Source organism: Lynx rufus, unplaced genomic scaffold (assembly GCF_022079265.1).
Source record: "Lynx rufus isolate CCGP_SWC_20201006 ecotype Redwood Valley unplaced genomic scaffold, mLynRuf1.p SCAF_45, whole genome shotgun sequence".
Classification (NCBI taxonomy): Eukaryota; Metazoa; Chordata; class Mammalia; order Carnivora; family Felidae; genus Lynx; species Lynx rufus.
In genome coordinates, this window is record NW_025814862.1 from 1,500,812 (window position 1) to 1,523,147 (window position 22,336).

At 45.3% G+C, this 22,336-nt stretch overlaps 1 protein-coding gene across 7 annotated transcripts in view; it reads left to right on the forward strand.

Annotated features, from left to right (window-relative positions):
* DGCR2 (DiGeorge syndrome critical region gene 2) overlaps positions 1-22,336 on the forward strand; it is a 100,666-nt gene that overhangs the window by 48,690 nt on the left and 29,640 nt on the right. For 4 of the 7 annotated variants that reach the window (XM_047098211.1, XM_047098216.1, XM_047098217.1 and 1 more), the window contains 3 exons: positions 14,303-14,428; positions 16,882-17,101; positions 19,038-19,114. In XM_047098211.1, the coding sequence (XP_046954167.1) occupies positions 14,303-14,428; positions 16,882-17,101; positions 19,038-19,114 (423 nt within the window). The remainder of the gene's footprint in view (positions 1-14,302; positions 14,429-16,881; positions 17,102-19,037; positions 19,115-22,336) is intronic. The other 3 variants (XM_047098212.1, XM_047098218.1, XM_047098214.1) reach the window with 1 other exon arrangement.

Here is a 22,336-nt window from a genome sequence, read left to right on the forward strand (position 1 = left end):
GACCTGAGCTGAAGTCGGATGCTTAACTGACTTGGCCACCCACGCACTTCTGATTAGTAAGAGTTCTTTAAAAAATTTTTTTGAGAGAGAGAGAGTACCAGTGGGGGAGAGGCAGAGAGAGAGACACAAAATCTCAAACAGGCTCCAGGCTCCAGACTCTGAGCTCCAAGCTGTCAGCACAGAGCTGGATGCAGAGCTCGAACCCACGAACCATGAGATAATGACCTGTGCCAAAGTCAGATGCTTAACCAACTGAGCCACCCAGGTGCCCCTAAGAGTTTTTTTTTTTTTTTTTTTTTTTTTTAAGGAAGACAGAAAAAATACAGGAGCAGAGGGAATAGTAAAGACGTCATACAGCTTTGGAGTTAGGGCACAACAGTTTTTAAAAGACTTAGACAAGATACCTTGTGTAATTGCAGTGTGTTAGGAATACAGTGAACACAGCGTCCAAGGAGAGAGAGCACAGGTCCCGGTGAAAAGATCAGGAATCAGAATAACATGAGATGTTTAGCAGCAGTACTTGTGTGAGGAAACAGTGGGGCAAGGCCACCTGGATCCAAAGAGGAGCTTATTTTAATGGTCTAAATCAAAATTTTAGTTGTTGCTTGATTGATGTTATTTGTACACACAATCTGATTATTCAAATAGTTCTCTAAGACTTTTTATTTAATAGCAACCCTAGGGGCGCCTAGTGGCTCAGTCAGTTAAGCATCCAACTTCGGCTTAGGTCATGATCTCACAGTTTAGGAATTCAAGCCCCGGGTTAGGCTCTGTGCTGACAGCTCAGAGCCTGGAGCCTGCTTCCTCTCTCTGCCCTTTCCCCGCTCATGCTCTGTCTCTCTCTGTCTTTCAAAAATAAATAAATGTTATAAAGAATTTTTTTTCAATAAAAAAGAAATGGCAACCCTGATACTCCCCTGCCCTGTTTCCTACTTCTCAGAAGCAAATATTTGAGATTACGTGAGATGTTGATTTCACTTGGTGTTTATCTGTGTCTCTAAAAATTCCATGGTTTTAGGCATTCCCTGTTGATCTTCCCTGAACAAGGTGGCTGACTCTTCCCTCTTCGTCTCCTCACTCCCAGAGTTCTTGCTCCCTGTTGGTCCTGTTTTTGGCTGGGCATCAAGGATAATTTCATTTCCTTTTTGCTGGTGAAACATTTTGTTTTTACCCCAGAGTTGAACATTGTCCTCATCATCTTTTTGTTTGTTTTGATAACTTGAGATGTAATTCACTTACCATAGATAGAAGTGGCCCATTAAATATGGTTTCCGGTAGTTTTTAGAATATTTACAGAGTCATGCAACCATCACTCCAATTGTAGAACATTTTTGTCACCCCAAAATAAAACCCTGTACCCATCAGCAGGCACTCTCCAATTCCTCTCAAGCCTTATTAGTCCCTGGAAACCACTTACTTTCTGTCTGTATGGATTTGACTCTTCTGCACATTTTACAGAAATGGAGTCATACAATGTAAGGTATTTTGTGTCTGGCTTCTTTCACTTGGTATAATGTTTTCAAGGTCCATCCATGTAGTTTTCTTTTTATTTTAACTTTTTATTTATTTTTTTTTGAGAGCGAGTACGTGTGAACAGGGGAGAAACAGAGAGAGAGAGAGAGAGAGAGATTGAGAGATTGAGAATCCCAAGCAGGCTTCACGCACAGCACAGAGCCCAATGCAGGGCTTGATCCCATGACAGTGAGACCATGACTTAAGCCTAAATGAAGAGTCGGATGCTTAACGGACTGAGCCACCCAGGTGCCTCTTGTTTTGCCTTTAAAAAAAACCTGTATTGGGGGCACGTGGGTCACTCAGTCGGATAAGCATCTGACTTAAGCTCAGGTCATGATCTCACATTTTGTGTTTGTGCCCATGTTGGGCTCTCTGCTGTCAACACAGAGCCTGCTTCAGATCCTCTGTCCCCGTCTCTCTCTGCCTTTACCCGACTCTCTCTCTCTCTCAAAAATAAACATTAAATTTTTTTAAATAAATTAAAAAACCTATATACTTAAAAAAATGTTTTATATGTCTTTTTCAGATTTTTTTAACATTTTTACTGATAAAACCTATGTACCATAAAATTCATCACTTTTAAAGTCTTTTTTTTTTTTTTTTTTTTGATAGGGAGAGCAAGAGAGAGAGAAAGAAAATGGCAGAGAGAGGGGGAGAGAGAATCCCAAACAGGCTCTGCGCCATAAGCACAGAGCCCGACGTGGGGCTCCAACCCACAAACTGCGAGATCATGACCTGAGCCAAAATCAAGAGTCAGCTGCTTAACTGACTGCACTGCCCAAACACCTCAAAATTCATCACTTTTTTTTTTTTTCAACGTTTATTTATTTTTGGGACAGAGAGAGACAGAGCATGAATGGGGGAGAGGCAGAGAGAGAGGGAGACACAGAATCGGAAACAGCCTCCAGGCTCTGAGCCATCAGCCCATGCCTGACGCGGGGCTCGAACTCCCAGACCGCGAGATCGTGACCTGGCTGAAGTCGGACGCTTAACCAACTGCACCACCCAGGCGCCCCAAAATTCATCACTTTTAAAAGCATTCAAGTCAAGGCGCCTGGGTGTCTCAGTCGATTAGGCGTCGGACTCTTGATCTCGGCTCAGGTCATGATCTCACAGTTTATGAGTTAGATCCCAGCGTCTGGCTCCACGCTGATGGTGTGGAGCCTGCTTGGGATTATCTCTCCTTCTTTTTGCCCCTCCCCTGGCTGTGTGCATGTATGCATGTGCGCTCGCGTGCTCTTTCTTTCTTTCTTTGTCTCTCTCTCAAAATAAATAAAAAATAAAAGTGTACAAGTTAACCATTTTTTTTTGTAAAATTTACAGAGTTCTGTAACTATTACCACAGTGAATTTTAGAACATTTCCATTGCCCCCAAAAGATCTCCATGTCCGTCTATAGTTACTCTTTGTTCCCTCCCCAAGTCCCAGGCAACCATTTTCTGTCTTATAGACTTGCTTTTCTGGACATGTCCTATAAGGTGAATCATACCATTTGTGTTCTAGCTTCTTCCACTTGGCATTATGTTTTTGAGGTTTATCCATTTGCAGCCTGTGTCAGTAGTTCCTTTTCCTCACCAAATTCTCCATTCTGTGGGTAATGCTACATTTTGTTCATCCATTCACTATTTGATGGGCTTTGGAGTTGTTACCGCTTTGTGAATAAAGGTGCTGTGAACATCAGTGTGTAAGTTTTTGAGGGGACATATGCTTTCATTTCCTTTGGACAAATACATAGATAGAGGTGGGATTTCTGGGTCATATTTTAAATTTATGTTTAACTTTTTAAGAAATGGCCAAATTGTTTCCCAAAGTAGCTATACATTTACATTAAAAAAAAAAAAGTCCTTAGCAGAACAAATCTCTGTCCTGATTTCCCCTGAGTTGTAGCTCTATCACATTATTTTGCTGGAGTGATTTTGGAACCTTCTCTCCTGGAGCCCCCTGTCTTCACCTGTCTGGCTTAGTGCTGGCAGGGCCTGCTGCCCACTTTCCCAGCTGTTCTCTTGGGTCTTCTCTTCACCATCAGCATGGGAGAATCCGTAGATTTCTCCCTCATGTCTGTCTGCCTGTCTCTTATGTTAGATCCTGTTTTTTGGTTTCCTGTTTTGGTTTATTCCCTCATTTAAGTAATGTAGTGCCTTTAAAAACTTCTACAGAAAAGGAACACAGAAGACAAAAAGTTTTTGATTCCTTGCTTGTCTGTCTGGAAATGCCTTTATTTTACCCTCATACATGGTAGATTTCCCTGGATTTAGAATTACTAGCTAAAAATAACTTTCCCAGGGCCCCTGGGTGACTCAGTCAGTTAAGCCTCTGACTCTTGATCTCAGCTTAGATATTGATCTCAAACAGGGTCGTGAGTTCAAGCACCACATTGGGCTCCACACTGGGTGTGGAGCCTACTTAAACAAGTAAGTTTCCCTTACAATTTGGAAGATCTTCTTCCATTTTTACAAGCTTTCAACGTTGCTGATGGCCATAATTCTGGTTCTTTGAACCAAACCTGTTTTTTTTTTTCTTGGAAATTTTGAGTATCTTTTGGTACATTGTGCTGGCCACTGAGGTGTTTTCATTTTAGAAACTCCTGTCTCTTTAGGGAAAGAAAACACTAGTTTTTTTCTCTTCCATTTATCTACTCTTTCTAGAACTGTTTTTGGAAATTGGAGCTCACAGACTTATCTTCAGTTTTTTCAGTCTCCAATTTTCTGTCTCTTTGTCTTTTTGTTTTACTTAGGAAGCTTCTACTTGCACCACATCTTTTAACAGGTTTTCATTTTTGCCATCATGTTTGCATTTCTAGAAGAGCTTTTTCTTTGGTTGGGGGGTTAATGTTGTAGATATGTTCCTTTTTAATAGCATCCCAGGGGCCCTTGGGTGGCTCAGTCAATTAAGCGTCTGACTTTGGCTTAGGTCATTATCTCATAGTTCGTGAGTTCGAGACCTGCATCAGGCTGTCTCCTGTCAGCATGGAGCTGCTTCAGATCCTCTGTCCCACTAGCTAGCTCACTCTCTCAAAAATAAACATTTCAAAAAACAAAATTAATAGCATCCTATTCTTGTTTTATGGATACGATATATTTTCTCATTTTGAGTACGTTAATGGCATATTTTTGTTTAACCATTCCATATGAATTTCTTCTGTGTTGTTTCCTCTACAGTTTGGTGTCTGACTTTAATTTGAGGGCTCTCCTCAGGGGTTGGTGGTCCTTGCCCGTCTACTGTGTGTGGCAGAGAGACTGAAAGTTCTGTGTTCTTGGGCCCATCTGGACAGTGGACTGGCTGGACTGTTTCATTGGGGGTCTCCTCCCCTTTGGGACCTCTATCTTGGGCTGGCTAGATTTTTCCATAGCGAAATGTTCCAATCTGCCTGGAGGCTGGGGTTCTGGGAGCTTAGTGAAGGAAGAGGGGCTAGGAGTCTGTCCTCCCCATCTCTAAGTACAGAACCCTGACTTTACCAAGAGACCACCTGTTTGACTTTTTCATCCATAAATCAACCATCTGCTGCTGGGGTGAGGGAGGGACAGGGTTACCTGAGCACACCAAGTATCGATGATGAGATCTGGGTGTGTCAGCTGCCTTCTTCCTCTGACTTTTAATATGAGAAATTTCAGGTCTATAGAAAAGGTGCATGAGTAATACAGTGAATGCTCATGTTGCCTTTACCTGCATTCACCAACCCATAGCCATTTGCTACAGTTGTTTTCTCCACACGTTTTTTTCTGAACTCTTTTGAGAGTGTATTAGTGACATCATGACATTTTACCCCTAAAATGTATCTGTCTTCTGAGAATGAGAACGATCTCATAACACAATACACTTTTCACATGCAAGAAACTTTACAATACTATTATCTTATATATAGTTCATATTGAAGTTTTTCAGTTATCCCCCAAAATACCTTTTACAGTTTTTTTTTCTTTTAAATGCAGGATTTATTCAAAGGTTACATATCGTCTTTTCTTGCCATCTTTATCTGTTAATCATGAAGTGTCCCTAGCCTTTAAAAAAAATATTATTCACCTTTTGGGATGAGCACTGGGTGTTGTATGGAAACCAATTTGACAGTAAACTTCATATATTGAAAAAAATAAATAAATAAATAAATAAATAAATAAAATATTATTATTGATCTCAACATGGCATTGACTTATTTGAAGAGTCCAAACCAGTTGTTTTATAGAATGTCCATCAGTATGGACTTGTCTGTTTTCTCATTATTAGATTCAGGTGAGACTTTTTTTTTAAGCAAGTTGTAAAGTGACCCATCAGGGCACATGAGGTCAGTTTGTCCTATTATTGGTGATGTTAAGTTTGATCACTTGATTAAGCTAATGTTTGCCAAATTTCACTACAGTAAATGTTTTTCCCCCCTTTTGTAATGAAAAGTAATCTATGAATAAGTAATGAGTAATCTGCGGAGTGGTATTCTAAGTGTTGTCCAACCATCATACACTCAGTTGTTTTAGCTTATATCGATGGTTCTTACCTGAATCAGGTGATTTTGTAATTCTATACGTACTCCACTTAATAAATTATTTTATAAAGATCTTTCCTGTTTCCTGGCACTATAAAATGTTCCAGGTTCATCTTATAGCTTTCCTGTCCCAGACCTGGACTCAAGCATTTCTCTAAAGAGCCCTGTTCCTTTCAGTGAGGAATGGTGTTTAGAAACCAAGATCTGAGTGTTAGCTGTGCTCATCGTTATCTGGGCATTATAGCTTCTAGGCATTTCTTTCAGTGGATGAAGCTAGGGAACCTTTTGTTAAACAATAAGCTCATATTTACTGACACTTCCAATTCTAGTCTATACTAAAGTTCTTCCTTTCCTCCTCCCATCTCATGTTTTTTATTTCCTTTCTCCCATGGTAAGAACCTTGGTTCCCAACACTATCCATTTGGCCAGTCCTAAAATATTTGTAGTTTTGGAATTACTACTCCTATACCACTACCAAGAACACACCTACTAAGTAGATTCCAGGATTTCTTTATAGTTCTTTATGTTATTAGTTTGTTTCCCAATGATGGGGTATAGTCAGTTCTCAAGTCAAAGTCACTAGTATTCATTCTTTTTTTTTCTCTGGGTGATGATGTTAATATTTCATCCTGTTTATATTCAGTTGTAGAACTTTGCCTCCTCATCTTGTTGATTTAATTTGTTTTTTATTTTTTTGTATTGAGATATAATTCCTGTCCCATAAAATTCACCTCTTTAAAGTATACAATTTCATGTTTTTTAGCATATTCACAAGGTTGTGTAACTGATTTATTTTTAGAATATGTAAAACATAAACAAGATTCAGAAGTCATAACTATATATAAACATATATTTGAAAGTTCTCAATAGGGGCACCTGGCTGGCTCAGTCGGTAGAGCATGTGACTCTCGATCTTGGGGTTAGGAGTTCAAGCTCCATGTTCGGCATAAAGCCTATAAAAATACATACATACATATATATATATACATACTTTAAAAAAAAAATTCTCTTTCCTTTTCCCTTTGCCCTGTTGTTCCCACTCACATCCTACAGGTAAGTAATTCCATTCGTTTCTAGCTTACTTTTCTTGAGTTTGCTTTTGTTTTGTTTTACAAAAATAAGCAAATATATGTATACTTTATTTCCTCTTCTTTTTCTTTGCCTTTCTTACATAAAATATCTTACTATGTGTACTCTCAATGGTGTGTTTTTTTGTTTTATAATATTTTCTATTTTTTAAATTTTATTTATTTTTCAGTCCTTCATATTTATGTATTGTTTAATTTACATCCAAGTTAGTTAGTGCAACAGTGATTTCAGGAGTAGATTCCTTAATGCCCCTTACCCATTTAGACCATTCCCCCTCCCACATCCCCTCCAGCAACCCTGTATTTGTTCTCTATATTTAAGAGTCTTTTATGTTTTGTCCCCCTCCCTGTTTTTATATTATTTTTGCTTCCCTTCCCTTATATTCATCTGTTTTGTATCTTAAATTCCTCATATGAATGAAGTCATAAGATTTTTGTCTTTCTCTGGCTGATTAAATATTTTTTAATGTTAATTTATTTTAGAGGGGGGCAGGGGCAACAGAAGATCCAAAGCTGGCTCCTCGCTGACAGGAGACAGCTTGATGCGGGGGCTTGAGCTCACAAACTGTGAGATTGAGACCTGAACTGAAGTTGGACACAATCAACTGAAGCACCCAGGCGCCCCTCTTTTTTAATTTAACAAAATACCCATAAAGTCACTATATTAACTCATAAAGATCTTTTTCATTCTTCTTTACAGTTGTACTGCACTCCATCTTAGAGACGTACCATACTTTATTTAACCTCCTACATCGTCGTCACCAGGTTGTTCTTGTTAGTCTATGACTAAATAAATGTGATGCCATAATAAATAACCTTGTACATATGTCTCCCCCCCCCTTTCAAATTGTTGAAAGTATATCGTCACATTAAGTCTTAAATATAGGATTGTTGGGTCAGAGGGTCAGTGTGTATGTAGTTTTGCTAAGTATTGCCAAATTCCTTACTTTCTGTTCTTTTTTAAAAAAAATTTTAATTGAAGTATAGTTGACATGTGATATTATAGATGCCTTACTTTTCTACTTGCCCACCTATTGGCCTAGAAGTTAGCTTTCTGGGCTCAAATAAGTTGAGTGATTTGCTTCTAAAAAAACCAAAACAACAACAACAAAAAAAAGTTTTGAGACTGACAAATGCTAATAAACTGGATAGGATCCTTGGACAACAGGCACAAATTGAGATCATCCCCAGGCAAATTACAATGTATGGTCACCTTCTTCAGCTAATTATTACTTCTCTTTTCCAGTTTTTACAACTTTACCATCTTCTTTTCTGTTTGTCCTTGTGACTGTGCCTTTTTAAAAATTCCATTACTGTTGTTTTAATGAGTTTCAGGGTAGACTAGAGGTGAATGAATATGTTCATGTAGTTGGATATCTCTAGAAGCTTCAAAAATGTTATGAACCTGGGAGTTTTATATCCAGAGGAACCGATCATGCATGAGAATGGAATAAAGACATTTTCAGATATGGAAAGATTCAGAAAAGTTGCCCTGCCCTTTCTTAGGAAGATATGTCTTGTAAAAGGAGAGGGTAAAGTAGAAAAAAAGGTGACCAGGGGGTCAGGAAAGAGGGTCCAGTACAGGAGGACAGCATATGGACCCCTAGGATCACAACCATGCCCCAGCCCATAGAGCAGCCCATTCATACTAGTGATAGACAGTAGGGAGTAGAGGAGGGGCTTCCCAGGGAACAGTGGAACCAGGAGATTCTGATGTGATATTTTTAAGTGTTTAAATTTTTTATTGCTAGCCTTTGTTATTTGCTATAGCAACTGGAAAGAATAGCAACAGATATGCCAAAACCTAAGCAAATTTGAAAATTAATGAAGATAGGGCACCTGGGTGGTTCAGTAAGTTAAATGTCTACTCTTGACTTTGGCGCAGGTCATGATTTCACAGTTGTGAGATTGAGTCCCAAGTCTGGCTCCGCACTGGGCATGGAGCCTGCTTAAGATTTCCTCTCTTCCTCTCCTTCTGACCCTCCCTGCTTGCACATGCAGTCGCACTCTCTCTCAAACTAAACTAAACTAAACTAAACTAAACTAAACTAAATGCAAATATTAACTCCAAGACAAAAAGGAAATTATAGAGAAATGAAATACCTTGTATGCTTTTTGGCTCACGGGTGAAGAATACTTCCATTATTCCACTAACTTTAATTATGCAATTAAATTTTACTCTGTTGGGGAGGTGGGTAAGAGTGTATATGAGCTAAATCTGTACCTGTCCTAATATTAAGTCAATGGACAACATTCAAAATTGATAAAACTGGAAATAGCTGGGTATACCTATTATTAAAAATATGGACACATTGGGGCACCTGGGTGGCTCAGTCGGTTAAGCGTCCGACTTCAGCTCACATCACGATCTCGCGGTCCGCGAGTTCGAGCCCTGCGTCGGGCTCTGGGCTGATGGCTCAGAGCCTGGAGCCTGTTTCCGATTCTGTGTCTCCCTCTTTCTCTGCCCCTCCCCCGTTCATGCTGTGTCTCTCTCTGTCTCAAAAATAAATAAATGTTAAAAAATATATATTTAAAAAAAATATGGACATAAATATCAGAAGAAACAAGTAAAGGAGATGTCTTTAGGAAATGGGATTAGGAGCAGGGGACTGGGAGGAGGGGAGGCATATCTTGTGATAGACAGACGTAAGAATTAAGACCTGAGGTGAGGATTCCTACCAGGTCATTCTGTTTCTGCCATCTCTGTGCTGGCAGTTAGACCCACGGCCACATCTTGAGTGTGTCATAGGACTGTCTGATGGCTTCAGCTTCTGTCACCATCCTTAATGGAAGGTAAGGCATATTTTTCTGTGAAGTTGTGCCTGAGACATTTGTGGACTCTTGAAAATGGGGGAGGCAGATTTTGAACTTGGAACTGACAGGGCTGTATTTTGCAGTTATTCTCTGTGTTGAGTTATATATTGTCCACATGGGTATAAAATGAGAAAACATAAGTCCTCATTTGGTATTCAAAAATTAAAAAAAATTTTTTTAATGTTTGTTTATTTTTGAGAGAGACAGAGTACAAGTGGGGGGGGGCAGAGAAAGAGGGAGACACAGAATCGCAGGCTCCAGGCTGTGAGCTGTCAGCACAGAGCCCGATGTGGGGCTCAAACCCACAAATCACAAAATCATCTCCTGAGCCAATGTTGGAGGCATAACCAGCTGAGCCATCCAGGCGCCCCTCGTTTGGTATTTCAAAAGCATAGGTCTCAAAACCTTGATAGAATGGAGACAAAGATGGTGGTCCTGGGGCTTGCCCACTGGCAAACCTTTACCTCAGGAAGATTATTAATAAGCTCTGTGACCCTGGCTGGGAAGGAAAAGAATGTAAAGAGTATATGACATAATGGAAATACCATTCAAAATTTTATATTTTCAGGCTCTCTGATGTTAGAAATCCTCTTTTGGTAAGCAAGTGTTACTTGACTTACCTATATCTGATTTTTTTTTTTTTTTACCATGTTTTGGTATAAAGGAAAATGACATGCCTTGGAATGTCCACCTGGACACTAAAGAAGCTCTGGTCTGTCTAACCCTTTATTTGGAGAGGTTACAAGCTCGTCTGGACCCTAATGCCACATTTGAACAAGTTATGTGTTCCTAGAAACACAGAATCACTCACATTTTGTCCTCTATTTACAAATAACGAACGTTGGGAAGCAAGCATTGCCACTGTTTGCCCTGACTCAGTTTCCCTGTTGGACTCGCGGCTCTCCTGTGGCCCCCTGAGCTCTCCCTTTGAGGCTTTTGCTGGGAAAGCAGGAAACTTAGCATGCCCAGGGGAGCAAGAGGGGGCTTCCCTGAGCCCCCCAGGGCACACAGGACTGTGCTGCTTGGGAAGATGGGCAGAGACAGGCCTCTAGTGGCCGGTGGCTGGGTTGTGAGGTGGGAGGAAGCTCAGGTCCTGTGGACATGGAGGAAGAAGAGGGCTCACATTTCCCCTCTGTTTTTTACTTCTGCTGTGAAGCAAGTCTCATAACACTTCTGAGTATACTTTCCCATCTGTAAGACATTTCCCTTTCCCTCAGCTTTTTTAGTACCGGGTCAACCATGTTGGCTTCTCCTTGCTTCACGTCTCCTTCCATGCACTCCCATTCTGTCTTTGGTGGCCAAAGCTGTTCTGAAGTCTTAGCAAGGACACCTGAAGAGAGCAGAACACAGATGGCAGCTTGTGGTGCAGAGAGTACCCTTTTCAAGATCGCAGGCTGGGCTGGGGACTGGAGGCTGGGGTACACGCTCAGACTCTTCCATTTCCAATCATAGGACGTAAGTATACCCACGGCCAATTGCTGGATGGAAGAGAAGGCGGGCAGAGTGTGTGACCTCTCTATAAATGGGGACAGGATCATCCACTGTTTTGCTCACTGCTGAATTCCCCATGCCTAGGAGAGTGCCCTAGGAGATTGAAGAGGAGAGGAAGGGAGAGGGAAAGTTGCTTTGTGTTGTCTGCATCTGAAAGCAGTTCTTGGGGCTGACTGCACATACATCAGCTCACACCTGCCAACTGGTCCTAAGAAGAAACGCTGTCTGTGGTTTGCAGAAGGAAATCTGTGTTGTTAGAGGTCATCCTAAGGGGTCTATGAGGATGTTACTCCAGTGAGCTCTGTCTCCTCCCCAGCTGCACCCATTGCTTGCTTCTCTTGGCCCCCAGGACACTGGGAAGTCCCTTGTCCGCGCTGGTGGGTTCCCCTAGTGGCACTGAACAACTGAGTGATGAGGGCATGGCTGTGGGTGATTGACTGTGAAGAGAAATAATAGAAAAGAGAAGGGCTCAGGATTGCCACCTGAGCAAGCAGGAGAAGCCTGTTCAGTGCAAAGTGGCTCCCCCCATCACCACTTGGCTTTCTGGGGACTTCCCTAAGCGTTTTGCCTGTTTCCCCATACCCCTTCTGCTGTCAGCCAGCATCCAGGCCCCAGCAGCGCACTCTTACCCTTTCTTTCTCTCCCCACCCTGTGCCCCAGATTCATGTGTCTTTCTGTGAGCATTTTGGTCTGTCCTGTACTGGGTGCTGCTGTGCTTGGTCTGGGGCAGAGGCCAAGACACAAAGTGGAATCGCAGGTCTTGCTTGTCGGGGCAGACAGAGGGAGACATGCATTTCAGGTGTAGGGAAACATGCACTCACCACACCCACACTTGTCCTCGAGCTTGTCCTAGACGTGTCCGCCTTTGGCCTTTGCCCAGGCTGTGCCCTCTGCTGGGAAGCCCTTCTGTTTCCCTCTGTCCTTATCTCCAGTCCACCATCCCCCAGAAGCCCAGTGTGGTTCTCCCCACTCTTGTGCCTGCCTCCCAGGGAGTCAGGGGATGCCTGTTGTAGCACTGCCCTCTGTCAGAGCTGCCAGTCTCCTGCTGGGAGTGACAGTGCTCAGGATGTGGATGGGCCACTCCAGTCCTGGAGAGCCAATGTCGCCCTGAAGAGAGCAGCTGCAGCACATGGATGGCAGCAATGAGGTCATTGTGTTGGCAGTGAGGTTGCGCCAGGGGCCTTGACTGCGTTTCTGCTTTACGGCCTTGCCTTGCGTTGAACTTATCTCAGACATTGGTAGCACATTTATTGAGAGAGATTTGTAATCTGATGGCTCCTGATCCCCCATCACATGCCTGGGAAGGGAAATACTTGTATTGAATATTTAGTGGGGAAGGAACCAGAGCTGCTAGGGCTCGTGACTTACCCAGGGTCTCAGAAGGAAAGAAGGAGGAGCACACACACAGAGACTTGTAAACAGGTTGTTCTGTGGAACCTTTTGTAGGGTAATGAAAAAATGCAAACAACCTGAACTTCGAACCATTAGGGGATTATAATTAAATCTATTCACAAAATACTGTGCAGCCATTAAAGGTGATGTTCTTAAGCACTTTTAGGAATATGGAAAGCTATTTATAGTCTTAAGCTTACAAGGCAAATCATAAGATGGAGTGATGTGATCCCAATATTTTTAGGGATTTATGTAAAAAGAAAAGACTGGAAGGGCAGCAGACCTTAGCATAGTAATAGGTTATATATTTTCGCTTTTCAAACTTCACATTTCTTAAGTATTTCACATGTTATTTTATAATGAGAAAAAATACAGTTTATTTATGAAAATAACATCAGGATCTGTGACATGAGCAAAACCAGATAGCTGGAGGAGCTTCAGTCAAGTGGGGCACCATGGAGTCAGGGAAGGTGGGTTTGCAGAAGGCCACCTGCACGCCATGCCCAGGTCCCCCACATCCTCTGCCTCAGGCAGTCTGGAAGCAGAGCAGGCCTCCTTCTGCATGCAACCATGCAGACCCAAGTTCGACACTATCTGTCCTGACCTTGCACCAGGTGTCCTCACTGTGCACCAAGATGCCCCCATGCGGGCAGAGTGGAGAGGAATGTGGCCCAGGTGAGATGTTGCCTCTGACTTTCCCGTTCTGTGCCTCGGGTACATAGCTTCATGTCTCTGCATCACCCCTCACCTTGAAGAGGGGGAGAGTGGTACTCTCTGGATGGGAGACCCCACCCTCCCCAGAGAGACTGTGGAAGCACCGATATGTGAATTGCTAGTAGACCGTGGTCCATAAAACTAGAATTATTCCTCATCCTCAGCTTCCTGTTCATACTTCCAGCTGCACATGAGGGCCTGTGCCAGGTGGCCAGGAGCCAGGCAGGAATATCAGAAGGCCCTGGCCTTGAGGCCGTGAGAGGCACCAGCAGGCAGGTGCACAGACGCCTATAAAATCTATGAAACCTTGCTGCTCAGGCCCAGTCCAAGTAATGCAAAGGAGGGTATCACACAGTGTTTCCCTCTTCATACTAAGGAGAGGCTCCCAGGCCATTGGAGTGGAAGGGGAAGCCTGGGCTCTGGAGAGACCTCTCCTCCCCGCCTGCCTGCCATGAACTGGAGCTGCTGAGGGATTTTCAGGAGGATTGACTAACCCTGTGCTGTGCTAACGGTTGCCTGTTAGAAAATGCAGTGAAGGAGAGATTTCATTTCATATTAGTAATAACAAAAAGAATAGTTTCAGTAAGAAGTGCATGTGACCCACTGGGCCTGAGCAGCAAGGTTTCGGATTTTTTAAGAACAAGTGAATAACTGGAATACGTGCTACCTCCCACCTCCAACCTGGTTTTCCCAGCCCTGAGTAGGCGGGTTACGCTGGGCTTTATCTTGGCACTGGCCACAGAGAGCCACTTGAGACTGTGTGCCCCGCTGCTGCATGAGCAGTGTGTACAGCCCATTTCTCTTCTTGCTTTCAGAAGTGACTGGAGAGTCGCGTCCTTACCATGGGAAGGAGGCTGTGGATCCGCGGCCAGGCCGGGCCCGAGGCAACGACCCCAAGCATTTCCATGCGGTGAATGTGGCGCAGCCCGTGCGCTTCAGCAGTAAGTTGCAGACCTGCCCTGTCTGGGACCTAAGCCTTATGGTCCAGCATGGCCCTTTGCAGCCCCTGGCTGTCCTAGGGCCACTTGCCTGGATGAGGGGTGTGCCTCCTAAAATGACCCTTCAGGGCGATCAGCGGGCATCAACCTCCTTTGATGAGTGAGGCTATATGTTGACCCAGCCCCTGAGTGGTGAAGCCATGACGCAAACCCAGGCTCTGGAACCAGGCTGCTTGTTTCCACAAGCCAGCTGCTTTTTGGGGTTGGACTATGCCTGCCCTTTGGTAGATGGAGAAACAGGCTCCGAGAGATGAGGTCCAGCTGATGGGGTGGGAAGACCCTACCTCTGTTGTTAAACCATTTTGGAAGAGACTAGTTATTTAATGAACTTCCTGTAACGTTAAGATTTTAAAGGAGCATTACAAGATTAAAGAAGGATGAAAGAAAAACCACACCGAAACCCCCCTTCTAAATAGGCATGATGATATGTGTAGGTACGACACGCCAGGACAGGAGGAACTGACATGTGATGTGTCCACTGCAGTTGGCCATGTTAATACCCATCCCACAGACACTCAGCGCTGGGGAGCATCTCAGAGCCCAGCCCCCGTGTGGTGCCTTGGTTCTGTCTGACAGAGACTGAATGGGCTAGGGGCAGGGGCCAGCCATCCCATAAGCCCTGATAGTGTGCCCGGCGTTGGTCCTTAATAGCTGTGAACTGCAAGGTTCTTGTGGTTGAAGGGACGTTGGGCAAAGCTTGGCAAGTGAAGAAACCGAGGCTCTGAGAGGTCAGCCCATCCAAGATCACACAGCCAACGGGAGCAGTGCCAGGATTCACCCCTGTGGAACCCTGACTCTGTCTCATGCTCGCCCTTTTCATTGCTTACCTGTTTTCTTTTGAACAGGAATACTTCCTTCTATCGAGATAATAATTCCACAAATTTCAAATGATTAAAAAAAGATGAGCCAGTAAAAAGTAATGTTCCCTCCATCCATTGCTCCCAGCCACCGACTTCTGTCCCCAGGGGTTTTTTCCTGGACCCATCCCAAGGTGGCGGTGGGTGAGAAGCTAGAGTGGAAGCCTGCCCTACTGCTCACCAGCCGAGGTGCTTGACCTGTGCACACCTCAGTGTTTCCACCTCTAGCCCACTAGATGTGACACTAGATGTGACAGGTGGAACACACCACATGTTGGGGCTTAGGAACTGCTGGTGATCTTCCTGCCCCTCAAGCCCATGCCACACAGCAGACATATGCTGTGCACACTGTTTACCTTCCAAGCAGGGATAACTCTCAGGGTTGGCTCCTGGTCTACAGTGAAGAGTCCTCCTGCATGCTTCTCAGTATGTGAGCAGGCCCTCCCCAGTGGGCAGGTGGCGCTGTCCCCCTCTCTGCATCGCAGCAGTGCTGTGGCATGCCTCCTTGGCTACAGGCCAGCACTGCCATTTCCTCTGTTGTAATCTCTGTACCTTTGTTAATAAGTTACACACACATACACGCTCTTAAGTAATAAAAACATGAACATCTATCTTTCACAAGTTTTACTAGTTCCACAGGATGTAGATGCATCAAAAAGTTGCATTTTGTTAACAACTGGCTTCATTGTTGTTTTTGTTTGTTTGTTTATTTACTTAAAGAGAGAGACAGGGAAGGGCAGAGAGAGTCCCAAGCAGGCTCTGCAGTATCAGTACAGAGCCTGACATGGGGCTCGAACTCACGAACCACAGACCATGACCTGAGCCAAAATCAAGAGTTGAACGCTTAACCAGCTGAGGCATCCAGGTGCCCCAACGACTGGCTTTGTTAAAAAGTATTATTCTTCATCAGTGTGCACTTAGGAGGTGGGTACTCCAGCATTTGAAGGTTATAGAGCCTTCTATAAGTTCTATATAGTTCCCATTATTTCAGTGGCATTTCTAGCTCTGACCCCGTGAACTTGTATTTTAGGGGAGTGCTGGCCGGTACCCACGTGAAGAGAAAAGGAGAGCTGAGGAGTGGGCTCAGGAAGCAGTGTGCTTGCTGGTGGAGTGGCCAGAGCTGTGTGTTGGGTCAGTGAGGGTGGTGTGGGCCAGGAGCTTTTCTGCTGGTTCCTGCCAGGCCTTGCAGTGAGCTGGCCTGGAGAGATCTGCCGTCTTGTCAACCAGACTTCATCTGAGAATGAAATCCACTTTACCAACATGCATTCAGCAGCCAGTCTTTACTGCCAAGTAAATCAAAGGCCTTACAGAAATGAGATGAGTCCCTGAAGGTACTTGTGCATCAGGCTGCATCTGGGTCTTAGAGAAACTTACATTTCACAGCATATGTGGTCTTACAGGCAGAGGTTACTTCTTGAGCCTCAGTTTCTCTGTTTTTTTTTCTGGGATGATTTCTGACCTTTGCTCAGATGCAGCATGTCTATTTGCATTTCAGAGGAGGGTCCTAATTTAGGGGACAACTCCCCTCCCGCCCTTCATGTTTCCTAGGGAAGTGCCCGACAGGATGGCACCACTATGAAGGCACGGCCAGCTGCTACCGGGTCTACCTGAGTGGAGAGAACTACTGGGATGCCGCGCAGACCTGCCAACGCGTGAACGGCTCCCTCGCCACCTTCTCCACTGACCAGGAGCTGCGCTTCGTCCTGGCCCAGGAATGGGACCAGCCAGAGCGGAGCTTCGCTTGGCAGGACCAGCACAAGTGAGTCCTGAGGTGGGGACCCAGGGCCTGAGGTCAAGCCTCCACCCAGCAAGCCGGATACCCACCAAGAACATGGTTTCTGGCCACCCATTCCACTCCTCAGCTTTGCTGGCAGCCGGCACTTTGGGGAAGAGTTTCCACCCACTGGAAACACATAGAGACCCGGGGTTTAGAGCAGGCATCAGGGTGATGTTGGGAGCTGTCAGAGGTGCAGGGATGGGCTACCACATTATGTCACCTCGGGCCAGCCCCGTTCGTTGGCTCCCATCCATGGGTTCAGCTGTAGCGGTGTCAGGAGGGGCTGTTTGATGGACTTCATGGGCCTGGCCTGAGGGGCATGCAAGTGGGTAGGGATCTTGGAAGGATCCGAGAAAGTGGGCTCTGCCAGGCCCTATGCTCAGTGCTTCCGTGGGTGTACTTGTTCAGTCTTCCCAGAAACCATAGGAGGCCAGTGGGTGAGAAGACAGGCCCAGGGTGGGTGCACACCTGACTGCGGGTACACATTAGCTGGGGTGTGCCCGGGTTCCAGCCCAGGCCGTCTAGCTCCAGAGCCTGGCTCTTGTCCCCAAGGCTCTGTGACACTGCAGAAAGTGTGGAAATTGTAGCCAACTGCCAGCATTTCCCAGGCCCAGAGTTTAAGGGTTTTGCTGGAGGGCAAGTGTGTGCCAAGGACTGTGGTGTTCTTCCTCTGGAGTTGGTGTCATACTGCCCCTTCCATGCTGCTGGGGGTCAGGGAATGGATTGTAGGGGTCACCAGACAGCCAGTGCTCCCTCCCAGGGATGCCACACTGCCGTAGGAGCACGATGACCATGGCAGGTGGAGAGTGAGCCTTCATTTCAAGACCCTGCCTGGGTTTGGCCTCCACCATTACACACTGTGACAAATCATGAGACCTTGCCATTTTCCTTCTACAACTACACAGTGAGAAAAAATAACTTCTAGATCACAGGATGATTGTGAGTCCATGGAGAAGTGAGAAGGCTCAGCCCACTGGGTAGAGAACTCCCCATCTCCCCATGGCAGGTGTGTGCATGGCAGTAGGCTGAAGGGACAAGAGTGGTATCAAGCCAGGGCTCCCACGGTGGCATTGGGCTTGCTGATAGGCATCCCCAGGACTGTGGCTGGAAGGCTGGGGTGAGAGGCACACACTCGGTGGGTGGTTGTGGCAGTCATCCAGGTCCATGTGCACGGCCTTCTCAGTGCTGTGATGTGCATGCTCAGGAGCGGGCTGCAGGTCTGTGGGGAGCTGGCTCTGAGCAGAGACCAAGCGGGAGACCACGAGTGTGGTTTTACCCAACACTGCAGTGTAGACTCACGTGGGCTTGTGTTTTCCTGAGATGTAATTCACATACTGTAAAATTCACCCCTTTAGAATGTACTGTTCTGTGGTTTTAGGTTATTCACAGAGTTGTATTCATGAGGCTGTATATACACCAAGAATAAGATTGGTCTTGCTCAGAATGTAAGAACTTTACTCGATCAGCCAATAAGATTAGTCTTGGCAGGAGTTACCCAAGATACAGCTTTTTCTGACCTGTGAATTTATTGTTTAGAATTTTAATGCATTTTATTAAAATTAAGCTTCAAAATTTTAAAAAATCATTAATGCTTTAGAAGCTCAGGTTTTTTTAAGTTTACTTATTTTGAGAGAGAGAAAGAGAATTAAAACGAGTTGGGGAGGGGCAGAGAGAGGGGGACAAAGGATCTGAAGCAGGCTCTGCAATGACAGCAGAGAGCCTGATGCAGGGCTGGAACTCACAGACCGTGAGATCATGACCTGAGCCAATGTCAGACGCTTAACCACTGAGCCACCCGGACACCCCAGAAGCTTGGTATTTTAAAGGTCAATATAACTGTAAGATGCCCACACTCACACACAATCCATGGCTGTTTCCCTGCTGTGCTGAGATCTCCTGCCTTTCTGCCCTCCTGCAGGTTGTGGGTTGGCTACCAGTATGTCATCACCAGCCGGAACCGCTCCTTAGAAGGCCGCTGGGAGGTAGCGTTCAAGGGTAAGTCTTCCTGGTCTTTCAGAAGAGTTGCTGGGTTTGAAATTGGGGTGGAGGCATCATCCCGACTAGGGGGTATTGCTGGGGGCTCCCCATCCTCTCCCCAGCAGTGCCTGGCCTATATGAGTGCCTGGTGCAGGGCTCATGGAGAGGGGAGGGCCCTGGATTGCAGGGAGCATTGTGATGTTGGGCAGGTACCCCAAGGCCCTTCTTTCAGGCCCCGTGTGGGGGCTGGAGCCTTCTCCAGATTTTCCATTTTCTCCATTTTCTCTTTAAGTTAAGGACTGTAGTTTGGATATAAAAATGAACGTACAGAGTGTATAGCTGATGTGGGCCAGAGAGGGACGGATAAGCCTCTAGGATAGAGACATCCAGAAGTAGAATCCGAACTGGAAGGAAAGCTATCAGGGAGATGGAATTAAAATAGATTGTGTGTGAGGGATGCCTGGGTGGCTCAGTTGGTTAAGCATCCGACTTCAGCTCAGGTCATGATCTTGGTTTGTGAGCTCGAGCCCCATGTTGGGCTCTGTGCTGACAGCTCAGAGCCTGGAGCCTGCTTCGGATTCTGTGCCTCCCTCTCTCTCTGCCCCTACCCTGCTCACACCCTGTCTCACTCTCTCAAAACTGAATAAACATTAAAATTTTTTTAAAATAGATTGTGTGTGTGTGTGTGTGTGTGTGTGTGTGTGTGTGTGTGTGTGTGTTGCTTTACGGATTTTATGCTGAGCTGCTTGAAAACACCAGTGTAACATAAAGGAAAGCATATCTGCTATGGGCAGCTGAGTCCTGCCCCCTGCCTGTGCCTTCTTCTCCTGCCCCATTGCACTGGCACTGGCAAGTTTCTCCCAGGCCCTGGCTGTGGCCCCTTCACTTGCTCCCTGAGCTATGTTCCCCTACCCTGTCCCTTGTCAGGCCTCGTTTTTGGACTGTTCTTTGGGCCTCTGGTTTGAACTTGGGTCTTGTTCTTTTTCCCCAAACACATCCCAGTCCCACCATGGATGTCTTCAGTGTCTCTGAGAAGAACAAGTGAGGAATGGTGGTCCCAAGGGACCCCACACATCTCACTCTGTCCACCTCACTGTGGAGTCTGAAGGGGCATTGAACTCAGAGCCCACCTGGTTCCCAACCTGAGTGGCTGTGTGGCAGGTGACCGGCTGTGTCTCTACATAGAATGATTGGTGAAGGCACAGACAGTATTGGTGTTCAAAAGCCCCAGGCACCTGGCTTGCCCAGAGAGAGGCAGGGTCCCACGGGGCAGAGGTGCTGAGCCTAGCAGCTGGTAAGGGGCAAGGAGCAGAGATGGTGAATGCAGAGGCCCCAGCAGAGGGGCCTCGCCTACCAACCTTTGCTCCTACTAGGGAAGTCACCCCGTTCTTGTGTCCTCCAAAATAGCCTACTGTAAGCATGTCCCACATTTGCATTCCCAGAGTTTGTGAGTTTAGATCTCCCACCAGAGTGGAGACAAGTAAATAGCTCTTAGATTTCCAGGCCCAAGAGTCTCCATGTGCCTTGCAGTGGATAAATCTAGTAGCTCCTCATTGCCCTAATCAGAGCCATTGGAGGCGAATCCTAGGCGAAGGCCCATTGCCCTGGCCCCAGCAGAGGGCACTTTCCTTCAGGACAGTATAGACACTCCTGGACACCACTGTCTTCTTGACACTAGTGATTAAAAAGTGGAGATATGAGTCTGCATAGCATGACAGCATGTTCTGAACTGGGGGCCATGGGACCCTCATCTCATCCCTGGCACGAGAATGAGAGGCCCCAGGTAGGCTCTCATGGCTATGCTTGTCTCGATGGCTCCACTGTGGTATTCGAAGAGCAAACCTGAAATTTAGAAAAAATGTGTGTCAACGCTGGTGGCAGCGGCTCAATGTGAGAGGGACCCGAGGCAAGAGTGAGGCGCCCACACGGACGGTGCTGTGGCCCTGATGTCCAGCAGTTCTGCGTGGGTGCAGCATGGTATTGGCTGCATGTACCTGCCACAAGTGGACCTGGAAGATCTGTTCTGGATTTAAGTAGTAGCCACAAAATGAATATGTGGCTAAAAAAGCTTCCTCTACTACAAGATAGCTGGCCTAAGATACTTGACACCACTCAACATCATTTGTTTTGGGTTCAAAGAAATTAAAAAACAAAACAAAAACACATAAATCCAAATGTAGCACATGAATTCTTGTTTTTTTAATTTACATCTAAGTTACTTAACATACAGTGTAATACTGATTTCAGGAATGGTGATTCATCACTTACATATAATAACCAGTGTTCATCCAAACAAGTGTCCTCCTCAATGCCTCTCACCCCTTTACCCCTTCCCCCCTGCCAGCAACCCTCAGTTTGTTTTCTGTATTTAAGAGTCTCTTACGGAGGGGGAGGGGTGCCTGGGTGGCTCACTTGGTTAATGTCCAACTTCGGCTCAGGTCATGATATCACCACGCATGAGTTTGAGCTCCACATTGGGCTCTGTGCTGACAGCTCAGAGCCTGGAGCCTGCTTCAGATTCTGTGTCTCCCTCTCTCTCTGCATCATCCCCACTCACACTCTGTCTCTCTCAAAAATAAATAAACATTAAAAAAAAGTCTTATGGTTTGTCCCCCTCCGTGTTTTTATATTATTTTTGCTTCCCCTACTTTATGTTCATGTGTTTTCTATCTTTTTTTTTTTTTTTTAATTTTTTTTTTCAACGTTTATTTATTTTTGGGACAGAGAGAGACAGAGCATGAACGGGGGAGGGGCAGAGAGAGAGGGAGACACAGAATCGGAAACAGGCTCCAGGCTCTGAGCCATCAGCCCAGAGCCCGACGCGGGGCTCGAACTCACGGACCGCGAGATCGTGACCTGGCTGAAGTCGGACGCTTAACCGACTGCGCCACCCAGGCGCCCCCATGTGTTTTCTATCTTAAATTCCATGTATGATTGAAGTCATATGATATTTGTCTTTCTCCGACTAATTTCGCTTAGCATAATAGTTCCATCCATGGTGTTGCACGTGGTAAGATTTCATTACTTTTGATCACCGAGTAATATTCCATTGTATATATGTACCACACCTTTATCCATTCATCAGTAGATGGACATTTGGGCTCTTTCCACACTTTGGCTGTTGTCAGTAGTGCTGCTATAAACATTGGGGTGCATGTGCCCCATCGAAACATCACTCCTGTATCCTTTGGATAAATACCTAGTAGTGCAATTGCTGGGTCGTAGGATAGTTCTATTGTT